Consider the following 25,481-nt stretch of genomic DNA (forward strand, 5'->3'; position numbering starts at 1 on the left):
TATCAGTACTAGCAAAACCTTATTGGAAACTGTGTGATTGCTAAGTTTAAGCCATTGGAGAGGGCAGGCAATTATGCAACAACCACTTTGCAGCTGCTCCAGAATGGTGCTTTCTCAAGGGCTACAGTGGCCAGTGACAAGGAAATGATTGTCTCTTTTTCAAAAGAAAGAAAATGAGAACAAGATAGAGAGAAATGGTGTGAAAACAACTATCTTTCCTTCTTACTACACACTTCTAAATGGGAAGGGAACGGTCAATTTCCTAACGGTCAATTTCCTAATTCATTTCACAGAAGCTATTAAACATGTGCCAATGAAAAATATGGCTCAACTAACTCAGGTATGAATTTCATCCATTTATATATAGCCATTCTTCAGCCTCTTGTGGCCTTTACAAAAGATGTTCTGAAACAGTTACATGGAATAAAGCACTTTGCAATTTGGAATAATAGGAAGTATTATATTATACTTGAGGCAATTGACCAAAGCATCTTGGTAGAATTTAACGTGAGAAGCATCACCATGGAAAGATTGACCACAAAATCCAGTAGAACAGTTTGCATTCTAACAGATTCTAACTAACTTGGGGAAAAACAATGCTCTAAGAAAATATTTTCTTCTTGGAGCTACCAGAAGGACCAAAGGGAATATATATAACAATTAAATTTCGATTGGAATTCTTTTGTTTTCTACTGAAACCGATAATAAACCAGAAGCTATGCCCAGCTCTGAGAATATAAAGAAAATGACAAACATGACTTCAAGGATCTCACAACTCATGGAGAAATGGAGACAAATAAACACAGTGATTACAAGCAAGTCTGTGACTGTGGCCTGAAATAGAAGCACCTGATTCACGAGATAAGGGATTTCATGTAGATTCACATGAGAACACAACTCTTTCAGTTTGATAGAGTAATTTAAACATATCCCAAGAAATGATAGCAAAAAAAGAGAGGATTTATAGCAAACAGAATAGCATGTGCAATGACGAAAAGGTCCATAAACACATGTCATAGTAAAGAATTTTGAGTACTTCAGTATGAATGGACCATAGGCTTAGGCAGAAGAAGAGAGTTAAAGCTAAAGATGTCAAAGGGGCTAGATCATGAAGACTCTTAGATACCACCCAAGGACTACGAACATGTCCAGATAATGTGAATGTAAGTAATATGGACACCTCTTGTCTCTTGACTTCATATTCAGGTGAAGCAAATTAACAAGAAGGGTCAGATTTCAGTGGAGCCTCCTCCATTCTCTCCATCATTCAATAAGGGGCTCAATAGTTACTTTCTCTTTACAAAATGGTATTCTTATCGTTCGCAAAGAGGAAATGCCTATCATCTTTGCTTGCCAAGGAACATGTTACAGAATAAAATTATTCATAGAAAAATGGGGATCTGAAAAGGATATCATATGTAGGGAGAAACTGACAGTATTTTTCTGCTATTGAGGAGGCAACATGAGACAAATGAACTGCTGTGTAACAGTGGGAAAGGCTTCCCAAATAGCTCAGTAGTAAAGAATCTGCCTGCCAATGCAGGAGATGCAGAAGACTTGGGTTCAATCCCTGGGTTGGGAATATCCTCTGGAGAAGGAAATGGCAACCCAGTCCAGTACTCTTGCCTGGAAAATCCCATGAACGGAGGAGCCTGGTAGGCTGCAGTCCATGCGGTCGCTAAGAGTCAGACATGACTGAGTGACTTCACTTTCACTTTTCACTTTCCTGAATTGGAGAAGAAAATGTCAACCCACTCTAGTGTTCTTGCCTGGAGAATCCTGGGGACAGGGGAGCCTGGTGGGCTGCCGTCTATGGGGTCGCACAGAGTCTGACACAACTGAAGCGACTTAGCAGCAGCAGCAGCCAGTATTCCTGCCTGGGGAATCTCTTGGACAGAGGAGCCTGGCAGGATACAATCCATGGGGTCACAAAGAGTTGGACACGACTGAGTAACTGAGCACAGCATAGCACATAACTGTAGGAAAAAGGGCAGGGGAATAGCAATGGAAGCTCTAAATTTTCAGCTAGAGATGAAAATTATTACTATGTGTGATTGATGAACAGAGAAGGGACATGCATGCTCAAGTTGGGGAGCAGACAGAATGGGGTGGTTCTTAAAATTTTGCAGAGACCCATGCCTCTGACGTTAGAAGTATATGCCAACATTTAGTCATGAACCAAAAAAGATGTTGAAGAAACTGGCAACCATGCTAATGAAAGGAATAAGGATCAATGGCAAGAAGAATAACAGGGAGGTAAAAGACTGTTCAGAAAAAAAAAGCTAATTGGCAGTACTCCTTTCAAAATAAACTGTATTCTGCTTCTTACACCCACACAAAAGTGAAATCAAACTTGCCAAAAGGAATTTGCCAATTGTCAAAGCAAAAAATTGGCAGCTCTAATTATACTTGCTACAAATGAATAAAATGCATACTATCCATGAATCACATTCAAAGCTGTCTAGTAGCATCCTGATAGTTGGATAGTCTATATTTTATTATTTATTTATAGCCTGACTTGCTTTCACAACAGACTTAAGTCATCTAAAAGAAACTTTATACATTAAAACAATAAATGTAAAAGAATGAAAGTTACAGAAAATAAACTAAAAATAAAAGCTAGACCAGGAATAGGAGGTAAGTAGGAATGAGAACCTCATGCTGCTTTGAAGGTCAGCATCACTCTGGGAAGCCAGAGATTGGTCTTTAGGTTTCCTAACAGTCCAAGAAGGAAGGGAATATAGATCATGATACAGCTCTCTTTAATTCTCAAGGAAAATTACATTATCAGTTTTTTAGAAGGTAATGTTTAAATTTTAGGTATCAAATTTAAATGAAAGAGGTGTTCACTTCTAATTCAATGTATGCTATTAGGGATACATCTTAGGAAAAGTAAGATGGGTAGTGAATACTTTTAAAAGTCCTTTCCATTTTAAATAGTATATAATATTCCTTTGCATTCTTGTGTTCAATAAGCTAATAATGTCTTAGTTACAAATGAGAATGCTGTCTAACTATGATGTAATTCATCTTTCCACAGGTTCTTTTCATATCCAATAAGCATTTCCAATGCAAGAAAGACTCTGGAACTTGGTGATTGATATATTCCTATTATCATCATAACTCTGCATTTTATGAGAGCATATCAAATATTTAATATCTCTCTCTAGACCTTATCCACTAAGTAAGCCTGATCTATCTATAAGACTGCTGCTTGTCATTTTATAAGAATTACCTGGAAAACTCTGTTAAAACCAAAAGTATTTTCAAGCAAAGTAGCATTTTTATCTCAATTTTGATTCAAATTATTTTCTACACAATATGTATGTGTATCCTAAAGAATTATTCTAGCATTGTGTAGTTTAACAAACCAAATTCATACTGAAACACACTTCATAAAGTTATTCAAAATACATATTACTCTTCTCAATCTTTGCTCTCAGTACAGCTTTAATCATATTGACATCTCAAGCCCTATTAATATTTAACACATGAAAACTCTGTCTATAAGTGAAATCTTACACAACAAGGATTTCATAGTTACGACTAAGTCTTTTTTTTAACAAAAGTACAAATGATTAAGTTCTATGTTAAATAACATCCCCATTTAGCCACCTGATGAAAATATGTTTTATTCTGTTTCCAAAATATGGGAAATAAACCAAAAATAGAGTTTATATTAATTGTTTGTCTAAAAGAAACAAATCAAGAAATTGACCCATTAAATTATAATTGTGAAATAAATTCAGTATGAGCTAATAAAGCCACAAGTTATAGCACTCAAATACTCATTGGATTCTTATTGTAGAAACTTTCTGAAGTTACAGAAACATAAATTAAGTCCTATAAAGTTGAGAGTTATTCTGGAAAGCACAAATGCCAACTACAAGTTTCTATAATCATTTACTTGGGGGAGAGAAGAAATGGGTTGAAAAGGCTATAAGAGAAAAGGAGAGTGCTTAGTACAATATTCGACATACCAAAGAAAACCTGCTGTGTAAGAATTTTAACTGCGTCTTCCTTAAAGAAAACATCTGAAAGTTTCAATATGAAAGGCACTATATGTATTCATGAATTCAAGAAGAGGCAGGTGACTTCTCTATTGGAGAACATATCTTCATAATTACTCTTGGCACATGAAAAGTGCAACAATTTGAGAACATTTTTGGATACGTTTCACCATGTACTTATTAAACATAATGGAAATACATACAATTATTATAGTCATTAAAAAAAGCAAGGTCATAATTGCACTCATTTCCTCATAAGGGGTTCTCTGAATAAATGCATTCTCGAGGTAATTAATCTGTACTAGAACTTCATTCATTTACACATATGCATTGATAATTTTTAAAAGAGAACTTTATAGAAATTTTTAGTCCATTTAAAATGCTCATTTGTTTATATATCACCTCTTTCAATTAGGTAATGCAGTCAGTCATATAACTTAGAATAAGATCACTAAACAAAACAAGATAAAAATTAAACAATATCATCATCCAAGGATCCTGATATGTCGCTGAGATGAAAATCCCAAGAATTTTCTTCACATCAAATGTTTCAGGGGAAGACAACAGATATTCCCAGAAACAGATATTCCTGGGTGTCTATACAGTTCCCAGGAATAAGTACTTTTGAAGAAGTATCATTTTTTTATGTTTTATTTTATTATTATTATTTTTAATTTAATTTTATTTTATTTTTAACTTTACAATATTGTATTGGTTTTGCCATATATCAACATCCAAAGAATGATAATAAGCTGACCATGTACCACAGATAAAACTATGATTATTGTTAACATTTAATCACTAGATAAACTGAATGACAGTCTTACTATTGTTCACACACAGATTAAATAAACTATAATAAACTATCACAACTCTTAAATTTGATATCGTATTTTACATTACTTAAGATAGCTAAGAATATATTCAAATATTTTTGACACTACATAGAGAAGACTCTTGAGAGTCCCTTGGACTGCAAGGAGATCCAACCAGTCCATTCTGAAGGAGATCAGCCCTGGGATTTCTTTGGAAGGAATGATGCTAAAGCTGAAACTCCAGTACTTTGGCCACCTCATGCAAAGAGTTGCCTCATTGGAAAAGACTCTGATGCTGGGAGGGATTGGGGGCAGGAGGAGAAAGGGACGACAGAGGATGAGATGGCTGGATGGCATCACTGACTCGATGGACATGAGTCTCAGTGAACTCTGGGAGTTGGCGATGGACAGGGAGGTCTGGTGTGCTGTGATTGATGGGGTCGCAAAGAGTCAGACATGACTGAGCTACTGAACTGAACTTAGAGTATATTACTTGTTTATTTGAATTCAAACATGGTGGTAGAAGAACTTTTAAGTTCCTGAGTTGTAAGAAAGTTTAACTTTTAACAGTTCTGACAGTAAAGGTTACAATATATAGGTAGCTTCCTGTACTTGAGCACTGGTAACAAGTGTGTATCTGTATGCATGTGTGCTAAGTTGCTTCAGTCATGTCCGACTCTGTGTGACCCTATGGACTGTAGCCCTCCAGGCTCCTCTGTCCATGGGGATGGGGATTCTCCAGGCAATAATACTGGAGTGGGTTGCCACGCCCTCCTCCAAGGAATCATACTGACACAGGTATAAAACTGTGTCTCTTTTGTCTCCTACATTGGCAGTCAGGTTCTTTACAGCTAGCGCCAACTGGGAAGCCCATGTATCTGTATATTTATGCATAAATATATGCAGGCATGTGCGGGCACGTGTGTGTGTGTGTGTGTGCATCTGTGATTTTTAAAGTCATCATTCAATCTTATTATATATTTGGAATATGATGGGAGATAAATATACTAAAATGTGGGAGTTATAATATTTTCTAAACTTGGAGACTTTTACCAGTAAGCACTATGTGATGCTCTGTCATTTTTTTCTCTAATCTCCTGTATTTAAAGTAACATAAACTATCTCAAATCAAGTATTCACATCTTAATTAGGATAAAAACCAATAAGCTATTTCTTCATGCCAAGTCACCAAAGAGAAGAGAGATGCAACAGATAAGACATTTTAATGTTTTCACTTTGATGATAGGAACTGAATTTCACTCTAGGATTTTTAGTTTACTGATCTGTGAAAACTGTTTAGGGGTAAAATGCTTTATTTATTTCTCAAGTATCCCATTAAGTATTTATTACAAGAGTTCCATGTAATGATTCAATGTTTTCTAAATGAAATCCTTTGAAATAAAAATGTATATAAATATAAGCATCCCCTTTTTACTGTCAGTTTAATACATCATGTGTTCAGATTCTACAGACACGTCATTTTAACATGACAAATTATACAACTACTTTAAATAACTAGAAGACATTCAAATGTTAAATTCATAATACCCAGGTATATTTATATCAGAACTATCAAAGAAAGAAACTCTTATTACATCAAAAAGGAATTGTGGCTATTCTCCATTCTAAACAAAGTTATAAAATAATCTTATTCAATGATTCTGTTATGTGCTACTTTCAAACAGCTCTATTAAAACAGAAAAACATGGATTAAAATAGGAAAGACAGTCAGATTAAGAAAGTAAGAACCAATATTTAAATTACTGTAGAACTAAGTGAAAATGAGTTAAATACCCAATCCATAGTCCCAGATGAGCTGAGTTTCAGTGAGTAGAAATAACTAAATTATTGACACAGAGGTCAATTTGAGACCATTCTGGGCATTAAATTTGAAAAACATACCTTCAGAGTAGCTATGTTTTCATAAAAAATAAATGATTATATACCATAGATCTGTGCGTTTGCTGATGATAAATACTTATAAATACTCAATACTTATGCTGATGAAAAAAATCAATATACTTCTGCTAACCTGAAAGTAACTAAAAAAAAAAAAAGAATGATGTGTAACCAGTTTTCACCTTTATGCTTCACAACTCATTCATGAAGAAGGCATATATAAACTCATCTGGACCAGGAAACTGTTACTTAAGTTCTCAAGGGTCTAGGGTCCAGAGGATAGTGACCTATTTCAACTTAAGGAGAAAGACTAAATGTTATGCAAGGTGAAGGAAAATCTGACTTGTCTCAACAACCTGCCAGTGACAGAGAATGAATAAATATCACTTTTCACGCACTGCTCACCTCATGTGAGAAACTTTTCAAACCTTGAAATAATCATTCGAATTCCATAGTAAAATGCAAAAGAAGACCAAATATATCAGATTTAGGAAATACACAGACTAATTCAGAGATTTTTAAATGACGCAAATGTAATTTAAGTATAGTCAAACATGTAAACTGTAAACATTGGAGAGAACAGTCCAGTGAGTCAAAATGTGACACCTAGGTAAAAGTAAATAAATCAGTATTTTAGTGAAAACCAGCCCAATAATAAATAATAATAGCGTCCTGTAGATGTGAGCTCTGGTCAGCCAGGAGAGCAATGTGGATTATGGGCTATTTTCTTATATCCACATTCATATGTCCAGTCCCTAATGGGGTCATTCAGGCTCCTAGGAAATGAATGAGCATAGTGAGATGGGGAGTATGGAGAGAGGAAGGACTCTTTTCGACCATATAACAGAAATTTTCTTTGCAAACCTTTCAGATTTTGGAAGATTAATACTTTCATATTCTAACCAACTTAAATAGAACTGAACAATGTAAGAACTATGAAGTAATTCTCCCTTTATTCCTTGAGTGATTAAGGGACATACACCTAAGGCACTATGGATTTCTACAATCAGAGAGTTTGGGAAGACAGCCACAGAGCTTATCAAAGGGTGGAAAAAAATACCTGTGAGGAAGATGGAACATTCTAGGTTTTCTAGATGAAATGAGCTTATAGAAAAGTTTGAAGGATTTAAGTCTGCTCTAAGGAAGATTCTGACACCGTGGTTTGCTGAGACTGCAGAAACTAGTCCTGAGAATCCTTAAAAACAAGAAGGATTCAGACCAACTGCTCAGAAACACTGAATATGGGCTTTATTCAACTAAAACTCTCCAAGACCCTTCTAACTCTATGATTGAATTGTAAATGCCAATATGAACAGTATATTCTGTCTTACACTTTTGACTCAGTGCTAAACAGTTGCAGGGGGATTGCAATGACCTACTTTTTACAGTGCATGAAAGCATGTGAGGAAATAGTCATAATCAGGAGTCCTAGTGATATCTCTGGTACCTGCACTTTCTGATTTCAGATTTCTCATGCAAATCATACATAGTCTTTAATCACAGGTTTTTATAATATATTGCAGTTTTTGAATAATTCATGCTAATGAAGAATTAAAAACCAATGGAAAGTACCAAAAAATAAAAATCAGACAAATTCAGTTTTCCCTCTTTAAACTATACATTAAGGTACTGGTTTTTCACATTAAACTGGAAAAAAATGTTCTTCAAGTTTAGACCCTTAGTCGCTTACTAATAATTCAAAACTTTAAAAAGTAAATCATGATGTTTTTGGAAAAACATTTGAATCCTTAAAAAATTCATCTATAGTATATACTAAGAATGAACTAAAATATATACTGAAGCCATAGATTCTGATTAAAATCATTTAACAAAAAATACTAAAACAAATACTAAACTAAATTGAATAGTTTACTAAGTAGCAGTCACTCCAATTTGCATATCAATCCATCTATACATAGTACAAAAAAACTAATTTATATTTTCACAAAGAACTCTTTGCCTTTTCTTAAAGTACCTGCATAGTGAAACATTATATTTCACCATATGGGCATCCAACAGTTTTCCTTTGGCTAGAACTCTGATGCAAAAATCTTTAAAGAGTTTATTTTCTTATAAAGTAAGTGCAGCATGATTAAACTAATCCCAACTGATGACTTCACAAAGCACGGATATGAAGTGCCACTCAAACTTTCTATACTGCCCAAATCAGCAGATTCATAACTTGACACAGCACTCAAGAGCTACTTTCACAAGCCCACACTTTACTGAATCAGTAAATAGTTGCATGCTAAATACTAGAGATACTAATGACTGTGTTGAAAATACACATGTAAATCCACACCCCTCATGTGCAAGTCTCTCAACAAATTGCATAAACAGACACAATATACTTATGAGCAAGGTAGATACCCATCTCCCCCTTATTATGCCAGGACAGCATTTCTTTCTATTTATATTAATTCTGATGGTGGTACGCGTGTGTGTCTGCGCGCGCGTGTGTGCAGGTTACCGGAGAGGGAGATCCATTCTTGCAGAGGGGCCCTCTGAAGACTCCTTTAATGCCCCGGTAGTGCCCATTGCTGAGATGTCTCGAACTGATGACCAGGTAACAAGCCATGTGGGTTCCGGGCGGGAGGTGTAGAGTCTCAACTCCTCACCAGGCGACCAGCCTCGGAAATGCGGACTGGTTTCTCAGCAGCAACAGTGATTGCCACCTCCCGAGATGAAGCGGCCAGCAGTAAGCAGGGGACGCTGCGTCCGCGCGTCCCGGCTCCTTGCCCCGCGCGGGGCTCCTGCTGTCGACAGCAGCTGCTCTGACGGCGGCGGTGGCGGCAGCGGCAGCCACAGAGCACTTAGGGAACCCGGCGAGCCAGTCCACATACTGCTCTGGCCAGGTGGCTGCTCAACCGCCGATCGACGATGTATATTTTTTAAGGACAACTTCCTGGATCCGCTAGATGACCAGCAACTCCTCCTCCCTTTCCCTCCCGCCCCCACCTTCGCACTCAGTGCGCGCTCAGGGGATGCTCAGGCGCGGGTCCCCACGGTCTGGCCCGGGCGTCCGCGGCCGGGCTGTGTCTGCGGTGCCGCGAATCAGCAGCAGCGGCAGCCTTCGCGGGGAGAGTGGCGGGGAATCCTCGGAGCGCCAGATCGCTGCCCCCGCTGCAGTGGCGGGAAGGGGGCTGGGAGGGACGGGGGAGCTGGGGTGAGAACTGGGAGTTGGGGACGCGGAGACTTGTGAGTGGGGGCTGTCAACGCGACGGCTAGGAGCCACCTGGGAGGCCAGGGGCTCGCCAGTGGCTCGGCGTGGCGGTGACAGCTGCGGCGGCGTCAGGAGGCTCTCCCGGGTGCGGGAGGCGCCGCTCCATCATCCCATCAGCAGCCCTGAACCCCTGTCCCTCTCAGCCCTACGTCTCTGGGCCAACTTTGTGTTGTACTGGGGGCGGGGTCCTGCCGGGGGGGCGGGGGTGTGCACGGTGGAGGAGTTGAGCGGGAGGAGAGCGTTTTCTTTACTCTTTCCCTGCCTGCTCGCCTTCAGCGTTTCTTCCGCGCTCCGGCTGACGGCTGCGCTGGCCAAAGCAACAGCTCCCCACCCGGCTGTAGGGATGTGCTGTGCAGCCCCAAATAGGGCAAACAGATTAGAGGCGCTACAGTAGGTAATGGATGGAGGAGGAAGTAAGTTTTAGATAGAGAACTTGTATAAGGAATAGAAACGAAACGCACATACGTGTGTCTCCATTTATTTATCTGTCTTCAGAGTTATAAACATGCACTTACAAGTCTTTCTTGTTTCCTTAAAGAGGCAGATATTTTTGCTCTTTATAGGCCGTTTGTTTCTTCACAAGCTTGAACAATCACCCTTAAAAAGTTGTGGTTTTTTTGTTTTTTTGTTTGTTTGGTTTGGTTTGTTTTGTTTGTGCTTTTTTTTTTTTTTTTTTTTAATGGACGTTGTATCGTTTAGGGCAAATAAAGTCACCAGGGAGGAAGCCGCACTGAGAATTAAAGACTGGTGCAGAAATGAGCTCTGGAAGAAGGAGGCTCTTGCAGAGTCAGGTATCAGTATCAGGTATCAGGTATCAGCCCTCTCCCCCACCCGCTAGCTGATCTTCCTAGATGATTTCTCTCATCCTCTTCAGATCTGTGTTGGGCGAAAAGGAAAGGTCATCCCTTTCCCCTCTTTTGCCTTAGCACTGGAATTAATCGCAAGATTAAGGCTAATGTACCCAGGCCTCGCCCCAGTTTTCTCCTCTTCTAACATAATCCCCATCTGCATCCTGGATAACACTGAAGACCTCTTACAAAAGACAAAAACCGGTAAAAAAAAGAAAGCAGGAAATTAAAATTCTCCTATTTGGTAACTCATAAAACTCTTAAAAATAGTCCCATGAATATAACCTCTGTAACTGCCCAATAAAGGCTTGATTTTTGTTTATATTATTGCAATATCCTTAATGTCTTATTAAGAAACACACAAGTGTATTTCTCGTTTTAAAGGTTTCGTATAATATCTTTCAAGCGTTTTATAAGTGTTTACATACTAGAAAGTGACTTAGTATATAAGGTGAAAATACCAATTTCTTTCAAACTTCAAGTTGAAAATTACTGATAATGAGGTATTGCAATGTAAATCTTGCAGGAATTAATTATTTTGTAACTACCTTGTTGGGAAGAACTTTTGAAATTTTTAAAAAATTTGCAGAAACAGTAGATGCAATATAAACACTTTTCCTTTTCTACTAAGATGTGTTTACTTAATAATGATGTATTTATTTGATGTAGAGTTGCAAAATGTTTCCATAAAGCTGCAAGTGAGTAATGTTGCTCATACATATACTTTCAGATATATTCTATGCAAAGAAAATGTGTTCATAAAGAGTGAAATTTCAAAATTAGGTGAAATTTTTGCCAGAAAAAAAGCAGGGATTTTAAAAGGAGATCGTGTGTCTCAGTCTATAATTACAATCTCACTCTTCGTAAATGTAAGTAGCAAACAGTATTCAGGACCTAAGTGTAAACATTCTTGAATGGAATAGAAAAAAATTAATGATGTCACATGCTGTGAATAACAATTCCAAGGATGCTTTGTCTTCTTCATTAAATAAATATGATTCCTAATAATGCTTGATTATTTTGAAGGATTAGGTATGCTTTTCTAAAATGAAAGGATTGACTTAAGTAATGAAAAAGTATATAATTCAAATATACCATCCTATTATTTTTTTTTATTTAAAGTATCCATTAGCTATCCTGACAATCTTGTTCATTTAATTATTATGTGCATTTGAGTTTTCCCATAGAAAACAAAGTAATCTAATCCCTTTTTTTAGTAATGTTTCAAAGACTGGAGTCATTTTTCTAAATTCTTTAAAAAATTTTAATTTCTTAAAAATTATTTACTTTTTGAGGTCCTTCTTTGTTAGAAATGAATGATACCAATTCTGTTAATTTGCCATGTTTTTTAAATCAATTAGGGTGGACTTCCCTGGTGTCTCAGCGGTAAAGAATCCACCTGCAATGCAGGTCTAAAGGTTCGATCCCTGGGTCAGGAAGATCCCCTAGAGGAGGAAATGGCAATACACTCCAGTATATTTGCCTAGGAAATCTCACGGACAGAGAAACCTGGAGGGCTACAGGCCATAGGGGTCACAAGAGTCATAAACTCATAGACTAAATCACCACCATGGTTGTTCTTGGCTTTCTAATTTTTTTTGCCACCCATCTTAAAATATTTAGGCAAAAAAAAAAAAAAAAAAAAAACTGACACAATTGTTATTCTCAGCCAATTTTAGTAATAGTCTTTAAAACAAACAAAGGAACAGTTCCTTGTTCCTTGCCAGATTGTGACTGATATTTATTAGTGTGGTGTCATCATATGCAACAATTCTCCATCACTCCTGGCCTCTATTTTAAATGTGTTTTGCCCATTCTAAACAACAGAAATGTGTGCTTTTATTTGCAGAGTTGCTATAAATACAAAGTTGACAAGTTGTGTTGACTTATCAAAGGAGATTCCTTCCAACTTCAGTAATTAAAAATTTTCAGAAAAGGTGAAAGAAAAGGAAAACACTTTAAGGCTATATTAAATGAATTTTAGGTACACGTCAAATCCTCTTACAACAAGTGTGAAAAGCAAACATCATGCACAGTTTTACAAGCCCGTTTTATTAAAAAGCAATATCTGGTCTGATGAATTCTCATTCTAAGGAAGGGGATATGAATGGCCAAATAGATTTCAGCCTATAACCAAATGATATTTCACATGATTCCAGGTTCATGGCTGTGTCATAGATGATTGATATCATAAGAAACCCACTCTTTATCAACACATCCCAAATTGCTCCCCTTATCTCCATATCCACAGCCCCCACCTTAGCCCAAACCACCATTACTTTTTGCTTGAATCATTGCATTATTTTCTTAGCTAACCTCCTGCTTTTGATGTTGCCTCCATATAAAATTTATTCTTTGTATCTCACAGCCAGAGTGATATTTTTAAAACATAGAGCATATCTTAATCCATCCCTATTAAATCATCTGATTGTTTCATATCATCAGGTTTATAGAAAAACTGAGCAGAAAGTATAGAGGGTGCATATTTTTTCTCCCCCTTCCCCACACAGTTTTCCCTTTATTAATGTCTTATTTTTGTGTGGTACATTTGTTACAATTGATGAGTCACTATTAATACATATTATTAACTAAAGGCCATAGTTTACATTAGGGTTCTTTCTTGGTGTTGTATATTCTACGAGTTTTGAAAAAATATATAATGACATGTATCTATCATTATAGTTGCACACAGAATAGTTTTAATGCTCTAAAAATCATCTATGTTCCACCTATTCATCTCTCCTCCAATTCCTCTGAATCCCTATCAAACAATAATCTTTTCACTGTGTCCTTTTTTATGTCATTTCAAGAATGTCATATATTTGGAATTATATAGTATAATGTTTTTTCAGATTGGCTTCTGTCATTTAGCAATATGCATTTTAAACTTCCTTCTAGACTCTCAGTGGCTTGATACCACATTCATTTTTATTACTGGAAGAGTTTTATTGTATTCCATTACATGGAATTGTGCCCCCCATAACCCACCCTGCAATGTTGAAGTCCTAACTCCTTTTTAAACGTGACGTTATTTGGAAATAAATTTTTTGAAGATGACAAAGTTAAGATGAGGTCATTAGGGTGAGCCTTAATCCAGTATGGTTTGTTTTCCTTTAGTTTCTTAAGTTGTGTCTGACTCTGTGATCCTATGGACTTCAGCAAGTCAGGCTCCCCTGTCCTTCACTATTTCACGGAGTTTGCTCAGATTCATGTCCATTACGTCTATGATGCTATCTAACCATCTCATCCTCTACTATCCCCTTTTTCTTTGCCTTCAATCTTTTCCAGCATCAGAATCTTTTCTGGTGAGTCAGCTTTTCACATCAGGTGGCCCAAGCATTGGAGCTTCAGTTTCAGCATCAGTCCTTCAAATGAATATTCAGGGTTGATTTCCTTTAGGATTGACTGATTTGATCTCCTTGTAGTCCAAAGGACTTTCAAGAGTCTTCACCAGCAACACAGTTTGAAAGCATCGAATCTTCTGCACTCAGCCTTCTTCATGGTCCAACTCTCACATCCATACATGACTACTGGAAAAACCATAGCTTTGATTAGATGGACCTTTGTCAGCAAAGTGATGTCTTTGCTTTTTAATATATTGTCTAGGTTTCTTATAGCTTTTCTTTCAAGGAGCACATGTCTTTTAATTTCATGACTATAGTCACCATCAGTAGTGATTTTGAAGTCTAAGAAAGTAAAATATGTCATTGTTTCTACTTTTTCCCCTTCTATTTGCCATGAAGTGATGGGACAGGATGCCATGATTTTAGTTTTTTGAATGTTGAGTTTCAGGCCAGCTTTTTCACTCTCCTCTTTCACCTTCATCAAGAGGTTCTTTAGTTCTTCTTCAGTTTCTGCCATTAGAGTGGTGTCATCTGCATATCTGAGGTAGTTGATATTTTTCCCAGCGACCTTGATTCCAAATTGTGATTTATCCAACCTGGCATTTTGCATGATGTCTCTGCATATAAGTTAAATAAACAGGGTGACGATAAAAGCCTTGACATAACTCCTTTCCCAATTTTGAACCAGTCAGTTGTTTCATCTCCAGTTCTAACTGTTGCTTCTTGACCCACATAAAGGTTTCTCAGGAGACAGCAAAGGTGGTCTGGTACTTCTATCTCTTCAAGAATTTTCCACAATTTGTTGTGATCCACATAGTCAAAAGCTTTAGTGGAGTCAGTGAAGCAGAAGTATATGTTTTTCTGGAATTCTCTTGCTTTCTTTATGATCCAATGGATGTTGGCAAGTTGATCTCTGGTTCTCCTATCTCTAAGAATTTTCCACAATTTGTTGTGATCCACACAGTCAAAGGCTTTAGTGTAGTCAGTGAAGCAGAAGTAGATGTTTTTCTGGAATGCTCTTGCTTTCTTTATGATCTAACAGATGTTGGCAATTTGATCTCTGGTTTCTCTACCTTTTCTAAACCTAACTTGTTTGTACATCTGGAATTTTTCAGTTCACATACTGCTGAAGCCTCACTTGAAGAATTTTGAGCATAACCAAGCTAGCATGTGACATTAGTGCAATTATATGCTCCTTTAAACATTCTTTGGCATTGCCCGTCCTTGGGAATGGAATTGAAAACTGACCTTTTCCAGTCCTGTGGCCACTGCTGAGTTTTCCAAATTTGTTGAAATGCAGCAAATTTAAAGTTAAAGTGAAGCACTTTAACAGGATCACTTTTAAGATTTTAAACTGCTCAGCTGGAATCCTATCACCTCCAGGAGCTTTGCTCATAATAATGGTTCCTACGGCCCACTTTACTTCACACTCCAGGATGCCCAAATCTAGGTGAGTGGCCACACCATCCTGGTTATCTGGATCATCTTAATGATGCCTTTTCTATATATTAGTTCTGTGTATTCTTGTCACCTCTTCTTAACCTCTTCTGCTTTTGTTAGGTTCTTACCATTTAATGCCCTTTATCATGCCCATCCTTACATTAAATGTGCCTTTGATATCTCCAATTTTCTTGATGAGATCTCTGCTGCTAAGTCACTTCAGTCGTGTCCAACTCTGTGAGACCCCATAGACAGCAACCCACCAGGCTCCCCCATCCCTGGGATTCTCCAGGCAAGAACACTGGAGTGGGTTGCCATTTCCTTCTCCAATGCATGAAAGCGAAAAGTGAAATTGAAGTCGCTCAGTTGTGTCCAACTCCTAGCGACCCCATGGACTGCAGCCTACCAGGCCTCTCCGTCCATGGGATTTTCCAGGCAAGAGTACTGGAGTGGGTTGCCATTGCCTTCTCTGCCTTTCCCATTTTCTTGTTTTCCTCTATTTCTTTGCATTCTTCATTGAAGAAGGCCTTCTTACCTCTCCTTGCTATTTTCTGGAACTCTGCATTCTGTTGGATATATCTTTCCCTTTCTCCGTTGCCTTTCACTTCTCTTCTTTCCTCAGCTGTTTGTACAGCCTCCTTAGACAACCACTTTGCCTTCTTGCATTTCTTTTTCTTTGGGATGATTTTGGTCACCATTTCCTATACAATGTTACAAATCTCTATCCATAGTTCTTTAGGCAATCTGTCTACCAAATCTAATCTCTTGAATCTATTTGTCACCTCCATTATATAATGATAAGGGATTTGATTTAGGTCATTTCTGAATAGCCTAGTGGTTTTCCCTACTTTCTTCAATTTAAGCCTGAATTTTGAAATAAGGAGTTCATGATCTGAGCCACAGTCAGCTCCAGGTCTTGTTTTTGCTAAGGAACAGAGCTTCTCCATCTTCAGCTGTAAAGAACATAATCAATCTAATTTCAGTATTGATCATCTGGTGATGACCATGGATGGAGTCATCTCTTATGTTGTTGGTAAGGGGTGTTTGCTATAACCAGCATGTTCTCTTGATAAACACTTTGTTAGCCTTTGCTCTGCTTCATTTTGTACTCCAAGATCCAACTCACCTGTTATTCAGGGTATCTCTTGACTTCCTACTTTTGCATTCCAATCCCCTATGATGAAAAAGACATCTATTTTTGGTGTTATTTCTAGAAGGTCTTGTAGGTTTTCACAGAATTGGTCAATTTCAGTTTCTTTAGCATCAGTGGTAGGAGCATAGCCTTGGATTCCTGTAATGTTGAACTGTTTGCCTTGGAAATGAATGGAGATCATTCTGTCATTTTTGAGACTGTACCCAAGAACTGTATTTCCAACTCTATTGTTGACTATTACTGCTATTCCATTTCTTCTAAGGGATTCTTGCCCATAGTAGTAGATATAATGGCCATCTGAATTAAATTCACCCATTCCCATACATTTTAGTTCACTGATTCCTAAGATGTTTAGCTCTGTGGGCTCCACTTTGGGCTTCACTCAACAGAAATGAATTAGGCTGCCCCCTTCCATGGGGGGAAAAGAACTAGCAGCAAAAAAGTCTAGCACCCTGCTGCCCCATCAATGCTAACCTGGACCACCACAGAGCCAGGGGGAAAAAAGAAAGAATTTCTTAATTTTGTCAGATGTATATGTATGCGAGACCACAGATACATTTAATTCTTTCATTAAAATTAATCATTCTGATTGTATGACTAAATAGAAATTTTCAGAGGTAAAGTCCCACTTATGCTTAAGGCATTCCAAGAAAGAGAGACTGCCAGAAAGAAAAAAAAGGGAAGGTGGGGAGGAGGGAGAAAAGAAGAGAGGAAGAAAGGTGAGGAGAGAAGATGAGAAAGCATTCTTTTTCTGCAGCAACTTTAAAACCCTTAAGATAGTGAGATAGTGATATTTCCTCTCTGAAATGAACCTACAGGAGTTTAAAACTGGGTTAAGAGAGACTAAGGGGCCCTCTCTCTGTTAACACACAAGGTATAGCATTTTGACTACTGTCTCCTAACAAATCAAATAACAAAGACTGTGCTGATGAATTAATCAAAGTTAAGAAAACAGGATAAGATTCCTTCAGACTTCAACATTTAATTTGGCAAGAAGACAACAGTAAGTCATACAGCTAAATCTATACTGTGAACTATAAGAATACAGCGCAAAGAATATGAAACCAAACTGACTTCATGGAATTCGTTAAAATTATTTTCCAAGACAAGTGTTCAAGTAAAGAATCAGTTCAATCATTTGCATTAATTAAAACTACATCATAGAGAAATGACTAATACTGACTGATGTTGCCCCAAGTCATCAAGAGAAGGACACAACAGCTCCACAATAATTCAGAGATACACAACCAATCAAATATGACCTATCCAAAACTCTCCAACTGCAGAGCACCAAATTCATTCTACACTATTTTCTCTCTTCAAGGAGGAGTCTTTGAAGGATGCAGGAGGTGGAAAAAAACTTTAGATGACAGAATCATACACACACACACACACACACACACACATAAGCAAGCAAATGAAACAGGAGTCCTTGCTGCTTACCTAGCATTTTGTTCACTTCACAGTTTTCCAAAGCTATGCCACTAATCTGACAACACTGTGGAGAGAGAAGAGGGCTATGCTGCCTACAAATGCCAAGAAAAACAGCTACTATCCTGCCTGCTGGTGCTCAGAATCCCAGTAGTGTCTGGAAGGATGGATGGTAGTGCAATTCACTATAACTCTGATCCCCTTCTTCTTTTCCTAGAACATGGCCCTTTCATATTTAGAGATAAGACCAACTCATTTAAACACAAAGAGCCTTTTCCAGATTTGACCATTCTTGATTTCCCAGGATCACATTTCTAAAATTCAACCTCAGTGTATGTACTCTTCAAATTTAAAATGAATTTTAGTACCAGTTCAGTTCAGTTCAGTCACTCAGTCATGTCCAACTCTTTGTGACCCTATGGACTGCAGCATACCAGGCCTCCCTGTCCATCACCAACTCCTGGAGTTTACTCAAACTCTTGTCCATTGAGTCGGTGATGCCATCCAACCATCTCATCCTCTGTTGTCCCCTTCTCTTCCTGCCTTCACTCTTTGCCAGCATCAGGGTTTTCCCCCAGTGAGTCAGTTCTTTGCATCAGGTGGCCAAAGTATTGGAGTTTCAGCTTCAGCATCAGTCCTTCCAATGAATATTCAGGACTGATTTCCTTTAGCATGGACTGGTTGGATCTCCTTGCTGTCCAAGGGACTGTCAAGAGTCTTTTCCAACACCACAGTTCTGTTATAAAATTGCTTCTCATCACTTTAGACATGATACAAGACATATAAATCCTTAAGAATATAGAACATTTTCCTTTTTTCTTCTTCTCAATCCCACTCTGCATATTGAAAAAAAGAAACAATACCAGGATCTCAGTATCAGCATAAATTAAGGAAAGGAAGTTGAGGAAATATTTATGGAGCGCCATCTATTTGCCAGTTACTTTATATTCATCATGCCATTCCATCTCTGCACCAATTGCTTTAATGCAGGTAACATAACTGAAGTTCAGAGAATTTAAAGATTTTATCTAAGGTCACAGAGCTAAATGATAGAGCTAGAATTCATGTGGGTCTGACTCAAAGCCTAGGCTCTTTACACCTATGCTGTCTTTTTATCTGCATCATTCAGCCTTTGGATGATCAGAGAAGGATAAGCCATGGGCTCCTACTTTCATCAAGCTGAAAATCCTCTGGAGGAAAATTAGCAAATGTGAATGTTTTTACTAAATTAGAAGTATGAGAACCAATCATAATTCTGCATTGGAGGCTAGGTTTTATCAAAATCTATATAGGACTTTGGGGAAGCCAGGTGGTACGAGTGGTAAAGAACCCACCTGCCAATGCAGGAGACATAAATAAGGGTTCAGTCCCTGATCAAGAAGATCCCCTGGAGGAGGGCATGGCAACCCACACCAGTATTCTTGTCTGGAGAATCCCATGAACAGAGGAGCCTGATAGTCTACAGTCCATGGGGTTGCAAAAGTTTGGCGACAACTGAAGCAACTTAGCGTACACATACACACACACATATTTAAAATATAATTTTATATATTTATCATTCATATCATGTGACTCAGAGCTCTTATATCTTATATTTTATGAAAGGTATATAAAAGCAGTTATGCCATTAGCTATATAAAAAGTCCCATATGAGTTATAAAATGGATCTGGTCTTCTTAAAGGTATTCCTGCTTTCAAACAAAAGGAAACAGAGAATGTAATCTAGCAACAAAATAATAATATACCAGAAGACTTCAGTTTTTACTATGTTTATTTTCATATTTTAAATTATTTACAGATGAATTGTTTTGTAATGTTTCGATTTGTGCTGTCAAATTGTGCTGAACTGGTTATTTGGCTTGTGACTTTGTGCAGTTTCTAGAAAGGAGTGGGACTGTGAGCCTTTCTCCTAGAAAACTCATTCCTGGGGTAAACAAATCAAACTCATACTGACTAATAAGTTTATCTCGTTAACATTTCACATAGCTTTTTTATGTCATAAAATTTTAATAAATCGAGGGTTTTTTTGTTGTTGAAATTGTTGTCCTATAAAATTTTCTTTTACGAGGGTAATTTTTCATCTCCCTCTACCTGTAAGACTGTTTCTTTACTTATCATTAATCACACTTCATGCAAATCAACTACACAGGCAAAATGCCAACACCAAAAGTCTTAATGAAAATTTAAACATTTTTTAAATGAAATACTTTCATTATGAATTAAACTACATTAGTTATAAGACATGATATCTAATTAGCTTCTAGATATAAATATAGTTCCATTCCCTCCTCAAAGAGCTTTACTTCTTAATTTCCTTCAATATTGAACATTTCATTTTAACCCTTGAACTGTGAAAGTGTTGGTTGCCCAGTGGTGTCAAACTCTTGGCGACCCTGCCAGGCTCCTCTGTCCCTGGGAAACTCCAGGCAAGAATACTGGAGTGGGTTGCCATTCCCTTCTCCAGGAAATCTTCCCAACCCAGGGATTGAACCCAGGTCTCCTGCATTGCAGCAGATTGTTTGCCATTCGAGTCATTGCAGCTAATCTTCTTATAAATTTCTAGAGTTCCATATTAAAGGAAGTGCAGAATGTGAGAACAATGCAGTTATCATGGATGGTGGGCATGCATGCGTGCATACTCAGTAGCTCATTTGTGTCCAAATCTTTGAGACCACATGGACTATAGCCCGCCAGGCTCCTCTGCCCCTGGAATTTCCCTGGCAAGAATACTGGAATGGGTTGCCATGCCCTCTTTCAGGGGATCTTCCTGACCCAAGGATTGAACTGAATGCATGTCTCCTGCAGCTCCTGCAGGCTGGTTCTTTACCATTAAGACACCAGGGAAGCCCTGATGGGGTTTTTATGTCATAATTTTTTTAACATAGCTTTTTTTCTGTGTTGGTGATATTTTAAGACAAAATCCCTGCAATATACATATATATTTGAATTTAAAATAAAAGAGAACCCTTCATATACTACTATTTATTTTAATTTCATTTTAAGCAATAAATAACATATTTTTAGTTCTCAAAAATACCTGTTTTTCAAATAATAAAACAAAAATGAGCTCACAGATATAGAATACAGATCAGTAGTTGCCTGAGCTGGGGTGGTGGGAAGAGGTTCAAAATGTACAAATTTCCAGTTATAAAGTGAATATCTCATAGGGATATAATGCACACCATGGTGACTCTAGTTAATAATACTGTGTTGCATATTTGAAAGTAACTAGGAGAATGGATCTTGAAAAAAAATGCTGTGACTACATGTGGTGATGAATGCTAACTGGACTTATTGTTGTGATTATTTTTATCATCACTTGTATATATGCTGCTGCTAAGTTGCTTCAGTCGTGTCTGACTCTGTGCGACCCCATAGACGGCAGCCCACCAGGCTCCCCCGTCCCTGGGATTCTCCAGGCAAGAACACTGGAGTGGGTTGCCATTTCTTTCTCCAATGCATGAAAGTGAAAAGTGAAAGTGAAGTCGTTCTGTCGTGTCCAACTCTTAGCTACCCCATGGACTGCAGCCTTCCAGGCTCCTCCATCCATGGGATTTTCCAGGCAAGAGTACTGGAGTGGGGTGCCATTGCCTTCTCTGCTTGTATATATACAACCCATATAAAAAATTGCAGATTTATTCCTACCATTTTTCTGTATTTCCACATTTCTGGGAAATTCATACAAGCATTTAATTTACCATTGGAAATTTCTATGTAGAAAATATTCTATGACAGCAAAATAGCAATGAATAATTAGAAGAATATATAAGGGTTAACCTTGAAAAAAAAATGCTAGAATTAATCATCTTACATCAGCTACAGCCTTAACAATTTATCTTAAGACTCTTTAGGAAAATTGCCAACATGATTATAATGGTCATGTCCAAGAATAAATGTAAGAGAATCTCTAGAAAGTGTTGGCAGGCCTTTGCTTTAAATATTAAACTTGATTATAAACATGTGAGTATAACTTTGTTGAAAAGCAGCTAGGATAGACTCACTACTTAGACTTCGGGAAATGCAATTTAACATGAAGGATCAAAACTTCTAAAACCAAGTGGATTACTCAGCCTGGAACAATAATTTTTAAAAGAGGCAAAATGCATAATGGCTCAACCACAATAGAAGTTAATTTTCAATGGAGTAATCTCTGAGGTAGACATTCCTGGTCCAGTAAAAGGGTCTCTCCCTCCACCTGGTGACTAAGGGACACAGCTTTCTTTTGTCCTTCAGACCTCTTTCTCTGATGGTTACAGGCAGCCTAGGGGAAAGAGAGCCCAGAGGAAGTACATCTGCTTGTCAAGAAGCTAGCCCACAGATGGTGTGAAATAACACTCTTCTATCCATTGGTTAGAACTCAGTCACGTGGTCACCTGCAACTGTACATGAAACTGGGAAATAAAATTCCTGGGACCTAAACAGCAGAGAACAGAAATTTGGATGGATGACTGACTACCAGTCTCTGCCACAACATACATACTCTATGATTCAGCAAATTCACCTATGAGAATCCTAAAGAAATAACTATATATATTTATAAAGACTATACACAATTAATTTTAAGAGAATAATTACATATATTTATAAAGACTGTAGTAAAGTATGTTTATTAAGTGTTCATTTTAATAATGAAAATAATCTCAAATGAAACTAATTTATAGAGCATCAAAATGGTATACCATATACATACATATATATTGTATATAGAATAATAATACTATTATAAAGCAATTTAAAATAAAAAGTATATCATAACATTAACTGGAAAAATGAAAAAAAAATCAATTCTAAACAAGAATGATATGATTTTTGTTCTAATTAAAACTATAAATAAATGCAGATTTAAAGGAGATCAGCCCTGGGATTTCTTTGAAAGGAATGATGCTAAAGCTGAAACTCCAGTACTTTGGCCACCTCATGTGAAGAGTTGATTCATTGGAAAAGACTCTGATGCTGGGAGGGATTGCGGGCAGGAGGAGAAGGGGACGACAGAGGATGAGATGGCTGGATGGCATCACTGACTCGATGGACGTGAGTCTGAGTGAACTCCGGGAGTTGGTGATGGACAGGGAGGCCTGGCGTGCTGCGATTCATGGGGTTGCAAAGAGTCGGACACGACTGAGCGACTGATCTGATCTGATAGATTCATATACCTGTTACAGGTATAGGTTTATGGAGACATAACTGCATGAGAAAAATAAGGATGTATGTGTCCCCAAATTGATTATTTTGGGGGTATGATTTTAAATAATTAATTTTTCCATTTGTATTTTCTTACAATTATTAAATATTTCCTCATTAACTAAAATGAAAAATGAAAAATAATAAATTAAATATGCTAAAATACTGAAGAGATTTCTTATATGTTAAGATTAAGAACAGTATAGATCTGTAAACACATCATGATTACAGTATGTATTTTTACAAATACATGTATATACAAACACATATACAAATATAAATTATAAAGGCATTTATATAAATATATATACAGAGTTTTATTTAAGCTTCTGGTATTATAAATAATTTTCCCTTCTTTTTAAATGTTATGCTCTTTTAACCATATTTTGAAGGTTGGGGTATTTTTAGGAGAAGACAAACATCACTTAAAATCTAACAGTATGCTATGCTATGCTATGCTATGCTAAGTCACTTCAGTCGTGTCCGACTCTGTGTGACCCCATAGACAGCAGCCCACCAGGCTCCCCCGTCCCTGGGATTCTCCAGGCAAGAACACTGGAGTAGGTTGCCATTTCCTTCTCCAATGCATGAAAGTGAAAAGTGAAAGTGAAGTCGCTCAGTCGTGTCTGACTCTAAAAGCCCCAAAAGGACTATAGAATTATTCTGAGAAACAGTATTATTTTTTCTTCTTTAAATTGGGAAATTTTATCTGTCTTTTGTTGTGAAGGTTGAGAAAATTAGTCTGCTTAGATAGACTGTGTAATGGGCTGAGTGATGGCTTGCCAAAAGATATGCCCTAAGGATCCTGAGATGAAACCATTTGGATTACTCAAGTGAACCCTAAATTCAGTGACAAGAATCCTTGTGAGAGACAGAGAAGGTCATGTGAAGAAAGAGGCAGAAATCAGTGATGCAGCCAGAAACCAAGGAACACCAAGGAATGCTTGGCCTCACCAGAGACTGGGAAGAGGCGAGGCAAGGAATCTCCCCTAGAACGTGGGAGAGAGCATGGCCTTGCTGACACCTTGATTTCAGACTTCCGACCTCGAAAACTGTGAGACAGTTTCTGTTGTTTTAAGCCACAGTCTGGGGTAAATTGGTACAGCATCCATGGGAAATACATGCAGAGTGGTTATACAAAATGAAATAAACCACTCTGCTTAATAAAATAGCAAGAACATTGAATATTTTCCTGACCATGGGGAAGCATGTTTGGGGATCCCTGAATGGGAGGAAGGGAAGGATGTGGGAAACCAATCTCTTGGGAGAGAATAAGTGAAGTCACTTAGTCGTGTCCGACTCTTTGCGACCCCATGGACTGTAGCCTATCAGGCTCCTTCATCCATGGGATTTTCCAGACAAGAGTACTGGAGTGGATTACCATTTCCTTCGCCAGGGGATCTTCCCAACCCGAGTTGAACCCGGGTCACCCACATTGCAGGCGGACGCTTTACCGTCTGAGCCAGAGAACAATGTAGTATGAAATGCAGGCCAGACCAAGACAGGGATGAACAAGCAGCTGTCAAACTAAACAATCTTGTTTTACCTTGACGTTATTATCTGCTGCTATGATGTTCTGAGCTTGCTGCTGCTGCTGCTGCTAAGTCGCTTCAGTCGTGTTCGACTCTGTGCGACCCCATAGACGGCAGCCCACCAGGCTTCCCGGTCCCTGGGATTCTCCAGGCAAGAATACTGGAGTGGGTTGCCATTTCCTTCTCCAATGTGTGAAAGTGAAAAGTGAAAGTGAAGTCGCTCAGTCGTGTCCGACTCTTCGCGACCCCATCAACTGCAGCCGACCAGGCTCCTCCATCCATGGGATTTTCTAGGCAAGAGTACTAGAGTGGCTTGCCATTGCCTTCTCTGGATGTTCTGAGCTTAATCACTATCTTTTACCCCTTATTCTTCAGTAAATGTTTTTTTGTTTTTCTTAAAAGAATGGTGCTTCAGGGATTGCGTGACCATGGTATGCACTTCATGTATATGGAGAGACAGGACAGGGAAGAGAAAGCAGTGCAAGGAAGGGGAGAAACGGAGTAGGAATCCAGCCTTCGGCAGTAGCATGAGAATAATCATGAGCAGTGAGCAGCAGAAACAAAAACCTGGAGATCTTCAGAGATTTGGAGGAGGCAGGGGACCT

At 38.0% G+C, this 25,481-nt stretch overlaps 1 protein-coding gene across 1 annotated transcript in view; it reads right to left on the reverse strand.

Moving 5' to 3' along the window:
- ZNF804B (zinc finger protein 804B) overlaps positions 1 to 9,302 on the reverse strand; it is a 563,350-nt gene extending 554,048 nt beyond the window's left edge. Inside the window, exon 1 of the mRNA XM_070368787.1 lies at positions 9,195 to 9,302. Within this exon, the coding sequence (XP_070224888.1) occupies positions 9,195 to 9,302 (108 nt within the window). The remainder of the gene's footprint in view (positions 1 to 9,194) is intronic.
- Between the last annotated feature and the right edge of the window lie 16,179 nt (positions 9,303 to 25,481).

The sequence above is a fragment of the Bos mutus genome, chromosome 4, assembly GCF_027580195.1.
Source record: "Bos mutus isolate GX-2022 chromosome 4, NWIPB_WYAK_1.1, whole genome shotgun sequence".
Classification (NCBI taxonomy): domain Eukaryota; kingdom Metazoa; phylum Chordata; class Mammalia; order Artiodactyla; family Bovidae; genus Bos; species Bos mutus.